The following is a 22486-nucleotide window of genomic DNA, read 5'->3' as shown; positions in this document are numbered from 1 at the left end:
GTTTTGCGTAGAGTCACTCAAATCCAGCAACAATTTCCTTACATTTTAATATTTAATAAAGTAGGAAAATAAGACATAAGAATATACATTTCTTTTCTCCATGACACTCAAAGCTCTTTTCAGTTTTGAATGAAAAAACAAAACAAAGCAAAAAACCCCCCCAAACCAACAGCAACCCAGGAACTGTGTTTTCTCATCTTTGATGTACTGAGTTTTTTAGTAAGTTTCCAAGAAGATGGACTTCATTTCTTCCTTCAAGGAAATTAGAGCCAGAAAAGTTTCAGGAAAAATTCCAATTTGCGCATGTCCTCAGGCGGATGCCCAGTGCCAGTGTAGCTCAGGGAGCGGGACAGCAAGTGGTGTGGACCCGGGGCAGGAAGAGCACGGTGGACTGGAGTGCTCAGAGCACTTTCAAGGAGGTGTTTTTGAGTGTTTTGTTTGTCCCAGATTGGAAGAAGGTGTCCACTGGGTGCAGAGGGGTGCTGGGATGGAGTACATCAGGCTGACAGGCTGGAGCAGGGACTCTTGAAAGGCAGAAGAGGTGGGAAGTACAATTGAAAAAGCAGATTGGGGCCATTTATTAATTCAGCATACTCCTCTGAATACCTTGTGCCAGGTGCTGGCCTAGGTGCTTGTGATACATCATCAAGAAAATGAGACAAAGATCTCTGTCCTTATGGAACTTTTATAGTAAGTGAATTGTATAGCATGTTAGGTGGTAAGCATCATGAAAAAAAGAAACATAGGTGATAGAGATAAGAAATATGCGGATGGGATGGAGTTGCAGTTTTTAGCGGGAACCGAACCCGGGTCTCTCAGGACCGCAGGTCGACGCTCTAACCGCTGAGCCAAACCGGCCAGGGCTGGAGTTGCAGTTTTTAAAGGTGCTATTAGGGAGAGGCTTAATTGAGAAGGAATAGTTGAGTAAAAACATAAAGGAGGTGAGAGAAAGAGGGAGTTAGCAGGGTTGAATCTGAGGGGATAGCATAGCTGGTAGAGGGAGCAGCCAGTGCAAAGTCCCTGAGTCCAGAGCCTGCCTGGCATACATGAGGGCATTATTGAAGCAGGTATACTGGAGCTGAGTGAACATGAGGGGAGAGTAGTAGGCTGTTTTTACGTGACAAGGAGACCTTTTCTTGTGTATGGACATACAGCTGCTTGAAACTGTAAAAGTCAACATCTACTCTTGACAACCAAACCATAGTCATCACCTCCCATCCAGGTCAGATGGTCAAGCCCGGAGGTACTAAATGTGTGCTAAGGGAAGGTGTGCCAATTTATGGTAGACCCTAAGAAAAGGGTTGCCTAATTATCACATTTAAGGTAAACTTTCCTGAGAATGACTTCTTTTTCCTGATAAACTCTGCTAAAAAACTCCTCCCTGCAAGGAAGGAAGTAGAAGAGACTGATGAAATGGACCAGGTAGAACTGGTGGACTTGGATCTAAGTCAAGAAAGACAGCACCATTACAATAGAGAAGCATATGAGAATGATGAACCTCATCCTAGGGGTGGTGGTCCATGTCAGACCTCTTAATGGGGACAGTGAGTCACGGTACTGTTGGCATTTTATGTGCAATTGTGAATGAGTGAAGGATTGTAATTATAATATGCTCACTACTTGCTATTGTTTTTGTTTTATTATTAAACTATAGTAGTATTTTAAAATAATAAATTCAAACATATATCTATCTATCTATCTATCTATCTATCTATCTATCTATCTATCTCTATATATAGTCCATGTAGAATTACCTGAAACTCTAAATAGACTTATAGCAAAAATCAGCATGTGATTTGAAGATTAGGTAAAATTCTTAATGTCAGAGAGGGTTACTTCTAGAAAAATATTCTTAGTAAATAAGCTTAGTACCTTTTAGAAAGATTTTTCTCAAGGTACTTTCAAACAAAACATGATTTCAGAATAACCTTGAAATAACGTGGACAATTTGCTCTACCTTCAGACTTAAGTAGAAAATGAATTTCTTCTCAACAATCTTTAGTATTTCATTTGTATTTTATGCCATTTCCTTATTTATTTTCTTCTTTTTTTGATTTTTAGAGAGAGGAAGGGAGAGAGAGAGAGAGATAGAAACATCAATAAGAGAGAACATTGATGAGAGAGAATATCGATTGGCCACCTCCTCCATGCCTCCCACTGGGGATTTGACCCCAACCTGGGCATGTGCCCTGACCAGGAATCGAACCAGTGACCCCTTGGTGCATGGGTTGATGCTCATCCACTGAGCCACAGCGGTCGGGTATTTATTTATTTTTCTAGTTGCCATTCCTTTTGTAGAAATGAACTCAGCTTTCCATTATCAGGGAGGACTAAATGGGGAAGGCAGAGATAGGAATAATTGTAACTGGTAAATGAATGCTTCCAATCCTCCAGTCCACTGGTATTCAGACGTTTTGTGTAGCCCCTAAAAGCATGTACTGTGTATCCTCTCACTCATTTAGTTGACATCTGAAATTTTTCATAATAAATTTAGGCAGTTACAAAAGGATTTAATTTCTTGCTTTTTTTTTTCTGACAAAAAATTTGTTTATAGACATTGAAATTTGAATTGCATATGTTTCGTGTTACAAAATATTTTTCTTTTGATTTTTTTCTTTGTTTTGTTTATCTTTTATTGAATGTATTCCAGATGTTCCTCCTTTTCCCCCTACTGACCCCCTCCTCCCGCTCCTGCCCCCCTCCTGCCTTCTCCCACACTGCTGTCCATTTTTGGTTATGCACATACGCACATAAGTTCTTTGGTTTACCTCCTCCCACCCCCCACCCCCTTCCCTCTGAGGCTTGTCAGTCTAACAACCAATTTGTACTTCTTAATCCCTTTACCCTTTTCACCCATTTCCCCTAACCCCCCTTCCATCTGGCAACCAACAAAATGTTCTCTGTATCTATGAGAATGTTTCTGTTCTACTTGTTCATTGGTTTGTAGATTCAATTGTTGATAGAGATGTATTTATTGCCATTTTGTTTGTTCATATTTTTGATCTTTTTGTTCAAGAAGACCCTTCAACATTTCATATAATAATGGTTTGGTGGTGATGAACTCCTTTAGTTTTTTCTTGTCTGAAAAACTCTTTATATGGCCATCAATTCTAAATAACAGCTTTGCAGGATAAAGTAATCTTGGTTGTAGGTTCTTGCTTTTCATCACTCTGAATATTTCTTACCACTTCCTTCTTGCCCACAAAGTTTCTTCTGAGAAATCAGTGGACAGTCTTATAGGAACTCCCTTGCAGATAACTAACTGCTTTTCTCTTGCTGCTTTTAAGATTCTTTGTCTTACCTTTTGCATTTTGATGATGATATATCTTGGTGTGGGCCTCTTGGCGTTCATCTTGTTTGGGACTCTCTGTGCTTCTTGGACTTGTATGTCTGTTTCCTTCACTAAGTTAGGGAAGTTTTCTGTCATCATTGTTTCAAACAGGTTTTCGATTTCTTGTTCTCTCTCTTCTCCTTCTGGCACCCTCAAGTTGCGAATGTTGGCACGCTTGAAGTGTCCCAGAGGCTCCTTACACTATCCTCATGTTTTTGGGTTCTTTTTTTCTTTTTTGCTTCCTTATATTCCAAATTGATGGTTTGCTCCTTGGCTTTACCTACTTTACTATTGAATCTGTGTAAATTATTTTTTATTTCAGTTAGTGCCTCCTTCATTTCTAACTGGCCCTTTTTTATGCTCTTGAGGCCCTCACTAAGTTCATTGAGCATCCTTATAAGCATTGTTTTGAACTCAGCATCTGTTAGGTTTCTTATCTCCATTTTGCTTAGTTCTTTTCCTGGGGTTTTGTTCTGTTCTTTCATTTGGGACCTGTCTCCTCATTTTGGCTGCCTCCCTGTGTTTGTTTCTATGTATTAAATAGAGTTGCTGTCTCCTGCGCCTCCTAGGGTGGCCTGTTATAGTAGGTGTCCAGCAGGGTCCAGTGGCACAGCCTCCCTAATCTCCCAGCTGGGCCCTCAAGGTGCAGCCTTGTGTGGACTGTCCACCCTTCTGTTGTAATTGAGTCTTGATTGCTGTTGACACATGAATGAGAGGGTTTTACTCAGGCTGATCATCTGCAAGGACTGACTCTGCCCGCTATCCACTGACCTCTGACTTACCTTGGATGATCAGCTCTGCAGGGCCCACCACACAGGGTAAGACTTACTTCATCAAGGCTCTGGTACCCACTGAGTTCACTCTTTGAGTGTGTCACTTGTGGAGGTGGTTGGGTGGTGGTGTTTTACAGTGTTCTGAAGCTGTTCACTGGGGGATGCTGGCTCTGGGGCAAGGTCAGCCACTGCCTGTGCTCTACCCAGGGCCACCAGGCATAAGCTACAAAGTGATCTGCAGATGGCTGCTGATTGTGCTGGGCTTGGAGTGCCCAGGAAAAGCCAAGTTGTGAACCAAGGCTGGCTGCTTTTAGTATCAGGCCTGGGGCCACTTAACGAGAGGTGTGGGGCTAGTTGAGACCAGATGCTGCTTGTTTGAAAGAATTTAGGAAAACCTGAAGCAGGATCCAAGACAGGCCAATCCTATGGTAAAGCAACTGGCAACAGCTTGGGTGGGCCTGAAAGTTGGGTGGGGCAGGGCCTCAGGGAATCACCAGGGTGGGGCAAACAGAGTGAGCCAGGTTGCTGGAGTCCCAGATGTGGCAGCTGTCTGCCACCCTAGGGAAGGGCTCACCAAGGGAACAAAGGCCTCTGACAGCATGTCTGTCCAGGAGAAAGCTGCTTCTCCAGCCCTCGCTCCAGTGCCAGACAACTCAGTTCTTCCCTGTATGTCCCTGGTGCCTTTCAAGCTGCCTCCCCCATACTGGATCCTGGAGGGTGCGAGTCCGAGTCCTAGTCCATGCGCAGGCCCTTTAAGAGGAGCTGTCTGGGGCTCCAGCAGCCTCAGCCTCCCTCAGCCTCAGTTCCTGCTGGTTTTACAGCCAGAAGTTATGGGGATTCTCTTCCTGGCACTGGAACCCTGAGCAGGGCACCTGGTGTGGGATGGGGACCCCTCAGTCCTCAGGGAGGACCTTCCCAGCCAAGGTATCCTCCTGATTTTTATCCGCCATACGTGGGCGTGGGACCAGCCTGTTGCGCCTCTGCCCCTCCTACCAGTCTCAATGTGGCTGCTGCTTTAATTCCGTAGTTGTAGGACTTCCACTCAGCTCGATTTCAGGAAGTTTTGAATGACGGTGGTTCTGTAGTTTAGTTGTAACTTTGATGTGGTTGTGGGAGGACGCGATACCCTGTTTAACTACATCGCCATCTTGACTGGAGCTCATTTCTTTTCATACATATATTTTATTGTTATCTATTTTGTTAAAAGCTTAAAAGTACACTTTTCTTATACAATTCATAGACAGTGTTTATCACATAACCCAGTTGGCCAGCCTGTTGAGCCAGTCCTCTTTGTAAAGTCAAGTAGGCAAAATCAGCCTTAATTTCTTCTTTTGTTTAAAATCCTCTCCTGAGGATATATTTATTGATTTTTCTATAGAGGAAGGGAGAGAGAAAGAGAGAAGCATAGATTGGTTGCCTCCCATATGTGCCCCGATTGAGGATCGAACCCACAACCCCGGTATGTTTTCTGACCAGGAATTGAACCTGAAACTTACTTGATGAATGGGACAATGCTCTAACTGACTGAGCCACCTGACCAGAGCAAAATCAGCCTTAATTTCTGTCAGAAAAAGCTCAGTGCATTTTTCTGTTCAAATAATTATGTAAACACATTAACTTCTCTCATTGGTTTTTTGCTTTTATAACTTTATTTGACAATTTGTGGTTAGTGTTTTTGTTTTATAAATTTATCTGACAATTAGTGGTAGTTGTCATCCACATTGATTATGTGAAGAATTTTGAAAGTGGTGAGAGGTAACCAATGTTGTAGAGCTCATTTGGTGAATCTTCATCTTCATTATATTATCTAGACAACCGTACTTAGATATGGTGTGGGACATTCTTTATTCCTTTGGCCCAGAAGGATTTGTTGAGCCTGATGTTAATGGGCACCTCTTGAGTTCACATCACCTTCATGGCACATTTCTGGATCTCTGAGGCACGTTTCTGGAAGCCCACTCCATGGATGTGCTTGTGAGTGTTGATGGTGTATTCCCGTCACTACCACACTGATGACAGAAGGGCCCTTCTCACCATACTTCTTTGTGGAAACCATTCTGTTGGGCCACAGTCGGAAACGTGTCTAACTTCTGAATTCAAATTATTAGATGGACAGATAGGTGAGTCTTGGAGGTATGCCAGGAGTCTGTTACTTGAATGAAATAAAGTGCAACCCAAGTTAATTATTCCTTTCTTTGCTGTCCCAGGCATTCTTTTATACTGTGGGGAAATGCATAATTGTAAGATTTAGGAAGTCAAGTGGGAGGAGTGAAGTTGTAAGGGGGGATGGGAAAGAACTGGCAGGTCACGGCAGGTCTCAGATCTCCTTTAGGAGAGAGTACACTGGAAGCTGAACATCTATAAACTGATTGTCCTTAGCTGATCCTAACCTCTGGAAAGCCTTGTGCCCCAGGGTTTCTGAGCTTTAGTTTGAAGACTGCTCTAGTATATTTGCACTGCCATGATACTTGGCTGGCTGAGTGGGACTGTTAGAATATCTCTCATCTATACTCCTTAGTATACTAGAACTTTTTCTTTCGTAGCTTTTGGGAAAGGTGGAAGATGAAGAAAACCATACACAAGAACCAGGTGGTCTGTACAGGACAGGAAGAGAAAGTCTTGGGAGGTTGATGGCAGTGGAGGCAGGGCACACAGGTATTCCCTGGTGTTTCAGCATGTGATACAGGGATTTGTCAGAAGAGGTGACTGTGGGTGCTGTCTTCACTGCTTCATAGTCTTTCCTTTAAAAAAAAAGTTTGTGAAAATGAAATTGCGATGTTTATTACTTTTCTACTGACAGCAATGGAAATCACTAGAAACTATACTTTTGTTTTGTTTTGTTTTTTTAATCCTCACCTGAGGATATTTTTCTATTTCTCTTCAGATAGAGTGGGAGGGAGAGAGAGAGAAACATTGATGTGAGAAAGACACATCGACTGGTTGCCTCCCACACAACCCCGATCAGGGCCAGGTATGAACTGCAACCAAGGTATGTGCCCTTGACAGGAATAGAACCCGCCACTCTTTGGTTTACGGGCTGACACTCTAACCGCTGAGCCAAACCGGCCAGGGCTACTTTTGTCCTTTTCACATGATCTGCATTAAAATCATACTTTTCCAAGCAATTGTATAGGAGATAAAATTCAGTTTTATTTTTTTTTATTTATTTATTTTATCCTCACCCGAGGACATTTTTTCTATTTTTTGTTCAGATAGAGTGTGGGAGGGGGAGAGAGAGAGAGAAACATTGACGTGAAAGGGACACGTCGAGTGGTTGCCACCCACACGACCCAACCAGGGCCAGGGACAAACTGCAACCGAGGTACATGCCCTTAGCGGGAACCGAACCCGGGTCTCTCAGGACCGCAGGCCGACGCTCTAACCGCTGAGCCAAACCGGCCAGGGCGATAAAATTCAGTTTTAAATCCTCAAAATATTTAGATATCAAACAGAGAAATACTGATTCTCCACCCCCATTAGCGATGAGAAGAAACAAGAGATCCAGTTTAATCAAGATCTGACATCTGTACATTTTAAGCATTTAACCGAGTTAAAAGATCAAAGGACTCATTATAACCATTACAGTTAGAAAATATCATTTGTGCATTTTCTGAGTTCATTACAGTAGTCATATATTCAGGGAATCAACAGAAGTTCTCAGATCCGATGTCAAATAATGGAATTTGGGCCCGGCCGGCGGGGCTCAGTGGTTGAGGGTCAACCCATGCACCAAGATGTTGCTAGTTTGATTCCTGGTCAGGGCACATGCCCAGGTTGTGGGCCAAATCCCCAGTGGGGGACATGCAGGAGATGGCCAATCGATGTTCTCTCTCATCGATACTTCTGTCTCTCTCCCTCTCCCTTCCTCTCTCTCTAAAATCAATAAAGAAAAGAAAAAAAAATAATGGAATTTGGGCAAGCACTCTTATTTATTTATTTACTTACATTTTATTGAATTTACTGGAGTGACTTTGGTTAATAAAATTATATAGGTTTCAGGTGTACAGTTCTATAATACATCATCTGTATATTACATTGTGTGTTCATCATCCCAAGTCAAGTCTCCTATTACCATTAATTTCCCCTTTCCCCTCTTCTACATTCCCTCACCCCTTTTCCCTCTGGTAATCACTATACTGTTGTCTGTATCTGAGTTTTTTTTTTCCCTCTGAACATTTGAATATATTTGTTAACTTATTGTATCATGATACACAAACATTGGCAGTTTACCAGAAACCAGAGTGAAATAAAATAAACCTAACCCTAAATTTCAATTACCTTTAATTTCACTCTTGTTATCTGTATACTTTAGGGTCCAGTAGGTGTATACTTGAATATTTTTTAAAATTTATTTTTTCATTTTTAAATCATTTTTATTTTTCAATTACAGTTGATATACATTTTTATATTAGTTTCAAGTGTACACCTCAGTGAATAGACATTACATAACTTACTAAGGTGATTATCCTGATAAATCTTGTACCTGACACCATATATAGTTATTAGAGTATTATTGATTACATTTCCTGTGCTGTACATCTCCATGACTATTCTGCAACAACTAATTTGCACTTATTAATCCTTTCACCTTTTCCACTCATCCCTTAAACCCTTCTCCCATCTGACTGTCAAAATGTTCTCTGATCTGTGAGTCTGTTTCTGTTCTGCTTGTTTATATATTTTGCTTTTTAGGTTCAATTGTTGATAGATGTGTAATTATTGCCACTTTATTATTAAAATTATTTTTTTGTTAATCCTCATCTGAGGATATTATTCCATTTATTTAAAAAATTTATTTTAGCGTGGAAGGAAAGGGATGGGGGAAGAAAGAGAGAAACATCAATGTGAGAGAGACACATCGATTGGTTGCCTCCTGCATGACTCCGCATGGGGCTGGGGATCAAACCTGCAACCCAGATATGTGCCCTTGTCTGGGAATCAAACCTGCAACCCTTCGGTCTGTGGGCTGACATTCTAACCACTGAGCCAAACCGGCCAGGGATTTTTTTCTTCTTTTTAAAGAAGATCCTTTAACATTTCATATAACACTGGTTTTGTGGTGATGAACTCCTTTAGCTTTTTCTTGTCTGGGAAACGCTTTATCTGTCCTTTGATTCTAAATGATAGTTTTGCTGGGTACAGTAATCTTGGTTGTAGGTTCTTACTTTTCATCGCTTTGAATATCTCTTGCCACTTCTTTCTGGCCTGCAAAGTTTCTGTTGAGAAATCAGCTGACAGTCTTATGAGAGCTCCCTTGTAGGTAACTAACTGCTTTTCTCTTGCTACTTTTAAGATTATTTGTCTTTAACTTTTTACATTTTAATTATGTGTCTTGGTGTGGGTCTCTTTGGGTAGGTTTTTTTGTTGTTGTTGCTAAATCCCTTCACATTTTTCACCCAGTCCCTCAACCCCCCCCCCCATCTGACAGTGTTCAGTCTGTTCTGTGTATTTGTGAGTCTGTTTCTATTTTTTAAAAAATTTTAATTGATGTTTTTAGAGAGAGAGGAAGGGAGAAGGAGAGAGAGAGAGAAACATTGATGTGAGAGTGGAACATCGATTGGCTGCCTCCTGCACACCCCCTACTGGGGATGGTGCCTGAAACCTGAGTATGTGCCCTGACCAGGAATTGAACCAGCAACCTTTTGGTGCACAGGACAGTGCCCAACTGACTGAGCCACACCCATCAGGGCAAGTCTGTTTCTATTTTGTTTGTTAGTTTATTTTGTTCCTTAGATTCCACCTATACATGAAGTCATATGGTACTTGTCTTTCTCTGACTGGCTTATTTCACTTAGCATAATACTTTCCAGTTCCATCTATACAACTGCAAAAGGTAAGATTTCCTTTTATAACGGCCAAGTAGTATATCATTGTGTAAATGTACCACTGCATTTTTATCCACTCATCTACTGATGGACATCTAGGCTGCTTCCAAATCTAGGTTATTGTAAACAATGCCACAATGAACATAAGGGTACATATATTCTTTTGAATTAATGTTTTGGTTTTCCTCGGATATGTTCTAAGAAGTGGAATTGCTTGGTCATAAGGCAGTTCCATTTTTAAGTTTTTGAGGTAACTTCATATTGCTTTCCACAGTGGCTGCACCAGTCTGCATTCCCACCAACAGAGCATGAGGGTTCTCTTGTTTCCACATTCTCACCAACACTTGTTGATTTATTGATAGCGATTCTGACAGGTATAAGGTGATATTTCACTGTGGTTTTAATTTACATTTCTCTGACAATTAGTGACTTTGAGCATCTTTTCATATGTTTATCAGGCCATCTGTATGTCCTCTTTGGAGAAGTTTCTCTTTAAGTCCTTTGCTCATTTTTTTTTTTTTTAATCCTCACCCGAGGACATTTTTCCATTTTTTTGTTCAGGTAGAATGGGAGGGAGAGAGAGGAACAGAGAGAAACATCGATGTGAAAGGAACACATCGAGTGGCTGCCACCCGCACAACCGACCAGGGCCGGGGACAAACTGCAACCGAGGTACGCGCCCTTAGCGGGAACCGAACCCGGGTCTCTCAGGACCGCAGGCCGACGCTCTAACCGCTGAGCCAAACCGGCCAGGGCTGCTCATTTTTTTTTACAGTTTTTTTTTTTATCCTCACCTGAGGACATTTTGCATTTATCTTCAGATAGAGTGAGAAGGAGAAAGGGAGGAGGAGAGAGAGAGACACATCGATGTGAGAGAGACACATTGATTGGCTGCCACCCACACAACCCCATGGAGCCGGGGACAAACTGCAACCGAGGTACGTGCCCTTAGCGGGAACTGAACCCGGGACTCTCTGGTCCGCAGGCTGACGCTCTAACCGCTGAGCAAAACTGGCCAGGGTGTTTTGCTCATTTTAATTGGATTTTAATGTGGAATTATATGAGTTCTTTATAAGTTTTGTATATTAACCCCTTATCCGATGTATCATTGGTGAATATGTTCTTCCATTCAGTGGGTTGTCTTTTCATTTTGTTGATGATTTCCTCTGCTGTTCAAAAACTTTTTAGTTTGATGTATTTTTATTTATTTATTTATTTATTTATTTATTTATTTATTTATTTATTTAGTTTCCCTTGCCTGAGGAGATATAGGGTGTCCTGAAAAATGTATACACAACTCTCAATAATTATAAAGCCAGTGTTTATTAAAATCCATTTCATTTTCAAAGTGTAATAGAATCTACAGATACCCTGTACACATTTTTTGGGACACCCTGTATATCAGAAAGAATATTGCTATATGCCCTGGCAGGTTTGCTCAGTGGTTAGAGCATCCGCCCACGGACCAGAGAGTCCCGGGTTCAGTTCCCGCTAAGGGCACATACCTTGGTTGCAGTTTGTGCCCAGCCCCGGCTGGGGTCATGTAAGTGGCAGCCAGTCAGATGTCTCTCTCACTTTGATGTTTCTCTCTCTCTCTTCCTCCCTCTCTCCTTCCTGCTCTATCTGAAGATAAAATGCAAAAAAAGAAAAAGAATATTGCTATGAGCAATATCTGAGATATTTTACTGCCTATCTTTTCTTCTAGAATTTTTGTGGTTTTGAGTCTTACATTTAAGTCATTAATCCATTTTGAGTTTATTCTTGTATATGGTGTAAGAAGGTGGTCTAGTTTCAGTTTTTTGCATGTATCTGTCCAGTTTTCCCAACACCACTTATTGAATAGGCTTTTACCCCATTGTATGTTCTGGGGCGAGCACCCTTAGCATTGCTTTTATTTAATAGGCACTACATGCAAATAGTGCAGTGAGTCCATGCATTAAAGACAAGTCAGACTGGTACTGTTGCCACACGTGCACTGAGTCAATTAGGGTGGTGCTCAAAGTTCTTTATACTTAATGGTTTTCACGAAAATAAATGCAGAAGCAAAAATGTGTACATATCCTAAAGCACCTTCTTCATTTGGTTTCCTGTGCTTTCTTTGCATTCTGTTTTTCTCTTGCCTTTTCTACTAGTGGTATCAACTGCTGGTGTTCTGCTAAAGTCTTTAAACAAGTCTGTAATGAAAGGCTGGAAATTAAGCTTCCTTCTGTTTCTAGTCTTACATCTTTTTAATTTCTGTACTTCTTCAATAGGCATCTGATTTTTGGCAACCTCTGAACTGAATAGCAGTTAACATATTATCCTGATCTGTATCCATCGGTTCCTCAGAAAGTTGTCTTTGTAACTCTGCCTTGTTCTGTTCATATATCATTTTTCTGTCAGACACAATGACCATTAAGTTAACTCACATTTCACCCTCACTGTACTTTTGTATGCTTTTATCTATGCTGATCTAGTCATCTTGATTGCACGCACCTAAGTCAATCGATCCTTCTCTTAATCAGTCTAATTCATAGAGTCTTCCACTAGCAGGAACATAACTGACAAAGTGAAAAGCATCTTCTTTTGCTGACGTCTTTGCATCCAATTCAGACGTTTGCCATCTGGAAGCTGTTGTGTACTTACTTGTCCAATCATGTCCGAATTGCTCAGTGCCAGACCTTTCATAGCTGCATCAAAACTTTGTGGAAATTCTTTAAGCTCTGATAATGTCTTTTCTAAAGGGACATCTTTTTTTTTTTTTTTTTTTTTATCCTCACCCGAGGACATTTTTCCATTTTTTGTACAGATAGAGCGGGAGGGAGAGAGAGGAAGGGGGAGAGAGAGAGAAACATCGACAGGAAGGGACACATCGAGTGGCTGCCACCCGCACGACCAACCAGGGCCGGGGACAAACTGCAACCGAAGTACATGCCCTTAGCGGGAACCGAACCCGGGTCTCTCCGGACCGCAGGCCGACGCTCTAACCGCTGAGCCAAACTGGCCAGGGCTAAAGGGACATCTTGATGAGTACACTTCAATAACACACCTACCATGGCTTGAGTAGCACAAGCATTATGAATTATCCACTTGGCAGGAATTATTGTGACTCATCTGGCCTGGCATTTTGGCATTGCCCTTGGAGACTGGTCACACACCACATGGTTCTACCTGGGACTCTGGCCCCCAGACACCTGCTGCAGCCGAAGCTGCTGAAATCTGCTTCATATTCTTTTTCTTTTTTTTGGTATCTGCCCCTAGCGGGAATCGAACCCAGGACTCTCTGGTCCACAGGCCGATGCTCCAACCACTGAGCAACACTGGACAGGGCCATTTTCTCTCTCATCAGGGTTTTAAAAAATATTTTTTGGTTGTAGTTGCTGGAAAAGGGTTGGGGAGATCTTGGGGCAAAAAAATCTCTATATTTTCCTATCTGGAAACTTATCAGCTTCTGATTATTTGGTGATTCCTGTTAAAGAAACAGCAAACAACATGCCAGTAAATGGTTTCTATTTGCTTTTAAATCCATTGAGCACATACAATGTTTATGTTACGTCCAGGTTACAAATAACCTCTGATTGTTCATTCAGCTCTTGAACAAGTTTATCTTCTGCACACACCCTGGTGCATTACCTGCACAGTTATTGGGTGATTTATGAAGTACCTGCTTTATCTAGCAGTGCATTGCGGGTGGACGCAAAGGATGGGCTGAGCCGAGGTACTCTCCCTCTTGAGCACCTAAATGCCTTGGTAGGAACAGTTATAAACACACAAAACAGAAAAGCCCAGTTTTTAGATTTTGAGGTCTTTTGCCATAATCTAGATTTAACTAACTTTATTGTGTATCTCTTGAATCATATAGCCCCCTCTAGAACATAGATCTGATAAGTGTACAGCTACTGATACTTATGTTATACAAAAAATAAGAACTTGGCAAATAGACAGATTACTCTATCATTTTGTGTCTCACCTTCCAATATATGCGTGTTAAATAACATTGATTATTTTCCTATTTTCTGTGTGTGAAACAGAAGGTTATAATGTGAAAGATGATGGACAGGTGGTGTCTAAATGCCCTCTCTCAGCAAGTGGGGTCCTAACATGGTAATGAAGGAAGCAGCCTCATTTTATGGAGAAGAAGCTCAGGTCCAGAGAGGTTGTGATATCCCAGGATATAAATTAATAACAAATTAGTAACAGGGTGACTTTGGACAGTTCCCAAACATTGAATTGAGTCATGATATTAAATGCCCAACCCCTCAAATAATAGTTTATTTATTTATTTTTAAATGTTTTTATTGATTTTTTTTTTTTTTTTTTTTTTTAGAGAGAGAGAGATAGAAACATTGATGTGAGATAGAAACATCGATCGGCTGCCTCCTGCACACCCCCTACTGGGGATTGAGCCTGCAACCCAGGCATGTGCCCTGACCAGGAATCAAACCAGGACCTCTCAGTTTATGGGACAACACTCAATCCACTGAGCCTCATTGGCCGGGCCCTCAAATAATAGTTTAAATAAGGATTATAGTGCCTTTTGTTGCAGAGCAGATTTGATTCCAAATTCTCACATCAACTCCACTTTGTAGATAAGGAGACTGGTGATAGAGAGTTTTTGACACACACAGGGATTGGCAGAGTCACAACTCAAACCCAGGTTGCCTTCAGTGCCATGGTATTTCCAGTATCTGTTTCTTGTACTGTACAGTGTGTCAAGGATACTTTAAATTCTGAGAGGTGTGTTAAAGAATGCAGTGGATGGAGAAATTCGCTCAAGTACCAGATAGCAAATTACAGCCGGTACACTATAAATGGTGATTTTTGCTCTATTTGTGAGAACACTTCTAAGGAGATGAACAGCACATATTCCCTAACCTTGCAAATGTCACAATACAATGAGTGCATAAGAGTGTCAATCAAACTATCATTTTAGATGGTGCCAGGCACGATCTCAGGGAATATTCAATTTAGTACAGTGGGACTGTTTCCACTACATTGCTTAAATTGCATTTGTAGAAAGCTGCTTATAAAATGTGCCTTCCTGCCCGGTTGGTGTGGCTCAGTGGTTGAATATCGACACATGTGCCAAGAGGTTGCTGGTTCGATTCCCAGTCAGGGCACACGCCTGGGTTGTGGGCCAAATCCCCAGTGGGGGGCATGTAGGAGGTGGCCAATTGATGTTCTCTCTCATAGATGTTTCCATCTTTCTCTTCCTCTCCCTTCCTCTTTTTCTAAACAATAAAAAAAACAAAAATATGCTTTCTTTTTGGCATCATTTTAAGCTAGTAGCAGTTCCTTATGGTTCTGCTGTCTACTTGTTCATTTAATGTGAATGTCATTGTATAGTTAAGTCAGTTTAAAATACTCTCTCATGATTGAGAACTTTAAGATAATTTTGGGGAATAATTTTGAAATTTAATTGCATAGAAAACTCACTTTAAAAATTTTATTTAATCCAGGCTGGTGTGGCTCAGTGGATTGAGCCTCGTCCCATGGACTGAGAGGTCCTGGTTTGATTCCTGGTCAGGGCGCATGCCCGGGTTTTGGGCTGGATCCCTAGTAGGGGGTGTGCAGGAAGCAGCCGATCGATGTTTCTCTCTTTCTCCCTTCCTCTCTCTCTAAAAAAAATCAATAAATATTTAAAAAGTATTTTATTGTGATTCTGGAAATAATTAGGAGATGGGATCAGAATATAGAAACATTTTTGGGGGTGGGGGGAGACACAGGATAAATGTTAAAATTACTAAGTGGCTCTGGGTAAAAGGTTAGGTTAAGGTTTTTTTTTTTTTCTTGAGCCAGTTATAAATTGGTATTTGCATCTAGGTTTGAGTGACTTTTGGTAATTTTCTGTTTATCTTGGCCTGAATTGACACTTGTTTATTTTATTTCTGGGAACTAAGACTTCCTGTTTATTCCTAGTGACAAATTAGATCCGATTACCTCTAACCCAACTTTGGTAAAGGAGGAAGACCTTTCACAGAGCAGGTTTTAGTCCAGTACCATTTGTAGTTCTATTTTCCTTTACAGTTCTTATTTACTGAAAAGAGTTACTGACTATTTAGGCCTACAAAATATGGTGAATGTGCATGTACTGCCACCTAGGTGAGGAAATATATTACTGTACATTTGAGCCCCCTTAATGCCCCTTTTCTCTTTCTCTTTTTTAATCCTCAGCTGAGGATATTTTTCCATTTATCTTCAGATGGGGGTCGGGTGGGGGAGAGAGAGGGATAGAGACAGACATCGATGTGAGAGAGACACATCGACTGGTTGCCTCCTGCATGATCCCAGCTAGGGGAAGGGACGAACTGTAACCCAGGTACATGCCCTTGACTGGAATCGAACCCACAACTCTTTGGTCCGTGGGCCGACGCTCTAACTGCTAAGCCAAACCGGCCAGGGCGATGTCCCTTTTCTCTTGCTTCTCTTTTCTTCCTCCTACCTTTCACCCCACCAAATAACCACTATCCAGAATTTAGCATATATAATTGTCATTTATTTCTTACTACTTTTATTCCACATGTATGCATCACAACACGCTATATAAAGTCACATACTCTAATATCTTTTATTTTAATCAGGCAAAAAAAAACTTTGGTAAGTTCTTGTTTCACTTAGGAAAACATGATTTAATATGCATATAAAAATTTAAAAGTTAGGCAATTTAGTGTTCACAAAATTGAGCTTAGTTTTCAGATTCTTGTCTTATAGTGGAGTAATCTCTGTTAAGCTAATTTATGTACATTTTTTGCATGTTCCTTAACTGATATATTCTCCATACAAAATTGGAGAATTATAGTGCCTTAAAGAGTATATGATACAATCAAATAGCTGTTTTTAGTAATCACTTCTTATTTGAATTGAATTTGAACCAATGATCTGAAATTATTACTATATCATTTCATATGCTCAGTGAGTACTTTTACACAAAAGCTGTAAAAAACAAAAAAGCATTTTGAAAATACAGTATGGATCCTAAAATGGATTTGTTTTTCTCCTGCATAGTCACTATAAAGTTTGTCAGTCACATAATGTGTGGAATAGTTGGAAGTTCCAGTCAAATAATGTTTCTTGAGCCATTTTGTTATTCATCAAGTGTTTATTGAGCATGTGTCATGTTAGATGTAGGAGATACAAGACATTGTTCCTATGTTCAAGGAGTTGATAATTTGGATGAGAGAAATATATCTACAAATAGGTAGAGTCAGGTGATAAGAGCTGTTTTATATGAGCAGTAGGGAGGAATTAATTCTGCCAGGAGGCTGGGGTAAGAATGGGAAAAATATGAGTGCTAGGGTAGGCCTTCTATGAGAGAAGATAACTGAGTAAGAAGGATTAGGTTTTACTAGGAGGAATAGGACTCTTTATTTTATTTATAAAATATTTTTTAAATTGATTTTTAGAGAGATAGGGATGGGGGGAGAGAGAGAAACATTAATGTGAGAGCAGAACATTGATCGGCTGCCTCCTGCACACCCCCTACTGGGGATCGAGCACGCAACCCAGACATGTGTCCTGACTGGGAACTGAACCAGGACCTCTCAGTCTGTAGGACGATGCTCAATCCACCGAGCCACACTGGCTGGGCTAATATACTTTTTGGTGTGCCACAGAATTTTAGTAATTAGTTTATGTGTGCCGGGAGATGAAAAAGGGCGAAAGTCGCTGTGTATAGTCTAGCAGTTACAAACACAGATTTTTGTGTTCAACTTGGTTTGGAACTGGCTCCCTTGTTTGCTCTGATGTTGGGGTTGTTACTTGAACATGCTGAAGTACCTAACTGTGGGCACACACTAGACATTCACAAATGAAGGCTGCTGCTATTACTATTATTCTTATGTTATTATTAAACCATATTAAAAGAAAGAGCAATATGAAAGTAAAGAATGTTGTTTGCTAGGGCTCATGTAATATGGCTGGGAGTAGGATGGTGTTTGTTGGGATGATTTGGAGTGTTGGGAGGTCCACACTCCAAATCCGGTGATGGAAAGGTAGGGCAGTGATGCTCTTGGTCCCCACCTTGATCCCCCATCCCCTTTGAGTGTTGTGTGCTAATGCCACCTATCTGCCCCCTTCTCCAGACTACTGCCCTCAGCCAAGGCACCTGTCTTGCTCAGGTGGATTTGCCTCACCTCATCCTGCAGCCAATGGATAAAGGATACAAAAGGTCAGGCCCCTGGCCTCAGAGTGTCACCAACTATGTGGTACAGTTCATGCTCTGACTAGCTGGGGTGGGGAACCTTTTATCTACCAAGAGCCATTTGGATATTTAGAACATCATTTGAGGGCCATACACAATTATCAGCTTAACGATTAGCCTGTTCTATTTGGTCAGGCTAATTTGGTGCGGTGTGTGATGTTAGCTGGTATCGGTTATGCAGCCTGAGGGCTGGACGGTTCCCTTGGGAGCTGAGCCCCCGAACCTGCTCTGTTTTGCTCTACTCACTCCCCTGGGGATGAAACCCCCACCAGGGTAAACGATACAAGAATCCCTCACCCGATCTTTCAAATCCTGTCTGCTTCTGTGGACTTTAAGACAGGCAGTGTGGACTAGATTGGAAAGGTTCTTGGATGCTTGGCTTAGAATTTCACGTGCTATCCTATGGGCATTGGGAAGCCTACTGCATTGTAAAAGGATCACGCTAGTGAAGAGTGGCATGGAAAGCGGCCAGAGGCCTAAAATGTGAGCTTTTACAGGACGGAGTAAGGCATAATAAATACCTCAGTCATTTATCATTGATGAGCACAGGGGCCCATGAGCTATAAAGTCCCTTGTAGGGGTTGGAAAGAACTGAGAGGTCAGATAATTTGAATGTGGGGAGGAATCAAAGAAGTTTGTAGATTGGATGACTAAGCAAATAGTTAATAAATAGTTGTATCAAATAGTTTGTCTCAGTTATATCAACTATTTTCAAGTAGTTGAAAAAATAGGACTCATAGCAAGAGATTTTGGAGGAAATAAATTTAGTTTTGGCTCTGTTGCATCATACCTTATGGGATGTCATAGGCAACAATGTTCAGTGAGTTGTAGGAAATATTTGTCTGTAGTATGGAAGTTGGGGTCAGATCAACAACACGAAGGTGGTGGTTTAAGTTATAAGAGTGTGTTGCACCCAAGACAAACTATTGGGAACTCCATTTTTATCATTTAGAAAGCTTGCAGCTGCTAGTAACAGAGACAGTCTAACTCAGACTGGTTTAAGAGTGAAGGGAATTGGTTGGCAGAAAATCCAGTGGTAGGGTGGGCTTCAGAGTGGTTTGATCAGGGTTCTGGCTCCATTTTCCTGTGATTATTTTTGTCCCATCACCTTCACGAGTCAGCTTTGTTCCGAGTCTTGCTTTCTTCATGGAGGCAGAGTGACACCAGTGACCCTAAGGTTCCATCAACAAGTAGCATATTCCAGGCAGAGAGAGGGGCTCTGTGGTCATGAACTCCCGGCAGAAATCCTAAGCTTTGAGCTGGTTGATAGTTTTGGGGGCAGGCATTGTTACAAAGAGAAGGGTTTAATAATTGGTTAAGATCAATTAAGACTTCTCCCTGGCAGTGGGTTAGGGCTAATCCCACCTAAAGGGCGTGGCTGCTATACTAGGAGTGGATGTTTGATAGAAAAGCACAGAATTCACAAAAGGGACAGAAAGGGGGAAACAGCCAGTGAAACAGAAAAGTGATGAGCGAGATGGGAGGAGAGCCCTAGTGTGTAGCTGAGCCCAGGGTGGAAAGAGTTTCGAAGAGGGAAAGCTAAAATAGTGTGAGTTCAGACAGCCAGGAGGTCGCTGGTGACCCGAGAGCAGTGTGTCTAGCCTGGAGGGGTATGAATCAGACAGGTGTGTGGGTGATGAGCAATGAATGATATGGAAGCAGCGAGTATGCACTTAAAAAAAAAAAAAAAATTAAGTGGTAAATAGAAGGTGGTAGTTTAAGAAAGAACTGGATTCAGAGAGGCTAAAAAGGACACTTAAAATGATTGTGGGAGACTTTTCACCCACGTTTGCTGGGTGAGGGGAATGAATTTAGAACTTGGCTTGTTTGCTCTCCAGCTTCTTGTGTGGCCCTGGACAAGTCACTGTGTTTTGTCAGCCTCTGAGGAGTAATGGTCATAATAAACATTTCACAGGAACTCTGAAAGATATATGTAAAAGACGTTTGTTATCTAAACTTACACAAACATTCGTTGGTAGTAAGCACGTTGTTTATATAAACTGTATCTCCTCGTGAAGGAATGTAAGGTATTACAGAACTACTGTTATGTGGAGCTGGGAGGTATGAGGCTGGACAGGGTGGAGGAGAGAGAAACTAGCTATTGTTCCTCTTAGCATGGCCACGTGACTCTGCAAAGTGAAAAGCTCTTAGATTTTACTTAATTTTGTTAGGGCCCCTTGTTGATTTGCATATATACAGTTTCAGTTCCATACAGGATGTTTATTGTTTAGGTTATCGAGATGACTTTTCTCTGACGTTGTTGCAAAGTTTAGTGATAATACTAAATGTTTACTAGTAGCAGGTGCTGTCAGTTTATGTCACTGGTGTATGATTGATTTTAGCTTTGGCTTCCAAGTCAGTGCTGTTAGTTGCATTCTAGTCTAAATCTAAAAGTCTCGGATCATGCATTCTTATTACTTATTGAAGTAGATAGACCTTGTACAGTCATTAAATACACTTTTATTTCTTAGGTTGACCAGTGTCACTTTCTTTTTTAAAAATATATTTTTAATTGAGAGAGAGAGAGAGAAACATTGATGTGAGAGAGAAACATCGATTGGCTGCCTGCTGCACACCCCCCACTGGGGATCGAGCCTCCAATCTGGGCATGTGCTCTGACTGGGAATGGAACCAGGACCTCTCCGTCCATGGGACGACCCTCAATCCACTGAGCCACACCAGCCTGGCAACAGTGTTACTTTCTGTGCTTAATTATAAGCAGTCTGATGCTTTGAAGTATAACAGGGAGAATAACAGTAACTACTTTGTAAGGTGATGATGAAGTTGTAAAATGAGCTTAAAAAACAGTTAATATTAATGGCTACAGTTATTAGTTCTTTAAAAATACTTGAGATATATATATATATATATATATATATATATATATATATATATATATATGAGAAAGCATCAAGTAAATAGGTACTTCAGCCTGAAACATTTGTTGAAAAAATGTTGGGGTTTAGTTTTGAATAAATTCAGAAAAATAGTAAGTTTCCTTAACTATAACTCAGATTCCATGCTGGTTTCCATTGTGGGGATGGCCCTGTACACAGGATATGTCTTCATGCCTCAGCACATCATGGCGATATTGCACTACTTTGAAATTGTACAATGACCAAGATGTGACCAGAAGCAAGAGGTTCCTTAGGGAAGACCCACCCTCTGAAGTTGGAATGAGACTCCATCAGATGTCATAAGAAACTCTACTAGATGTCAACGTGACCAACCCTATGACTATAAAGACTGAAATTCATGAGTAGAACAGGAAAAGAATCCTGACTCATGTGTTGTGTTCTTTATTTTTAATTTTAAAAGAGGCTCTTGTATAGTAGTTTTTGTCTATTTTAACATTGTAGTCATTTGTACTTTGATATCAGTATTTTCTTAACCTTTGTGACTGTTTAAATATTACCCTGTGAAAGCTTTTCTTAATGTAACTTTGAGTACATTTTAATTGCCTTCTATTTCTAAAACCCAAAGTCATTAGTTGGGCTTTACCATTCTTGCTATTGTACGGCATATACATCTGCCTGGATATATTTCTACTCTTGACCAAAGTTTTGTAAGAACTGGGGCAGGGGGTTGGGGAGGGAGGATATTTTATTGAGAACTATCTACAAAAGACTTATCTGTACGTTTGAACTCAGGAGTACAGTTCTAGTTCTCTAGACTATAACAGCTTCTGCTCTAAAACTGTTAATGTGTTTCTTAACAATGAAAAAGGAAGATCTTGCTAAAGTTAAAAATGAGGAACATTTCACCTTTTAAATATTTAATTCTTATGTGGACTCATTTCCAGAAAACTTTGGTGATGATTCTTGTGACAGCAGATGATTAAGTAGCATTATTGTATAATGTTATATACCATGGAGTTTTTAATAGAAAGGAAATCAGTTTCCGCTGAGGGTCATTATTAACAGTGTACTTCCTTAAGTTTAGTTTTGTGATAGTAGTGGGTGCTGGGAATGCATTTGAACATTGAGATAACATGTGATGAGATGAATTGTTGAAAGCTATAGCAAAAAGAAATGTAAACTTGGTTAAAATCCTTTGTCACTCTTTGTATTTTTTTTTTAAAGATTTTTATTCCTTAAATGTAAAATGACAAATTTTTTGATGTAAACTCATTAAATTCAAAGAGAAAAATCAACTGCTGTAGCAGTACATTTTTTCCTCAGTGGTTAAATATTGATCAAGTATTGATATTTCTGAACTGATTGCTGTGGACATATAAGCAGTAAGTATATCTTAACATGTCTCTCAACATAAAAGTATTGCTAATTTAAAAAATTAGATATATTATATTTCAGTATGCTTTCCAGAATAAGTTTTGCTATTTTTTTTTTTTAAAGTAAGTATTTTGGTCCCTAAATTT

General features: G+C 40.6%; 1 protein-coding gene and 1 pseudogene across 1 annotated transcript in view; one reads left to right on the top strand and one right to left on the bottom strand.

Annotated features, from left to right (window-relative positions):
- Positions 1-22257, top strand: part of SPTSSA (serine palmitoyltransferase small subunit A) — a 28560-nt gene extending 6303 nt beyond the window's left edge. Inside the window, exon 2 of the mRNA XM_036244729.1 lies at positions 21123-22257. Within this exon, the coding sequence (XP_036100622.1) occupies positions 21123-21226 (104 nt within the window). The 3' untranslated portion in view covers positions 21227-22257. The remainder of the gene's footprint in view (positions 1-21122) is intronic.
- Positions 12005-12997, bottom strand: LOC118618476 (annotated as a pseudogene).
- Positions 22258-22486: the final 229 nt, after the last annotated feature.

This window comes from Molossus molossus, unplaced genomic scaffold, assembly GCF_014108415.1.
Source record: "Molossus molossus isolate mMolMol1 unplaced genomic scaffold, mMolMol1.p scaffold_m16_p_1, whole genome shotgun sequence".
NCBI lineage: Eukaryota > Metazoa > Chordata > Mammalia > Chiroptera > Molossidae > Molossus > Molossus molossus.
Note: the sequence above shows the minus strand (reverse complement) of the source record. Positions and strands in the feature narration are given on the sequence as shown.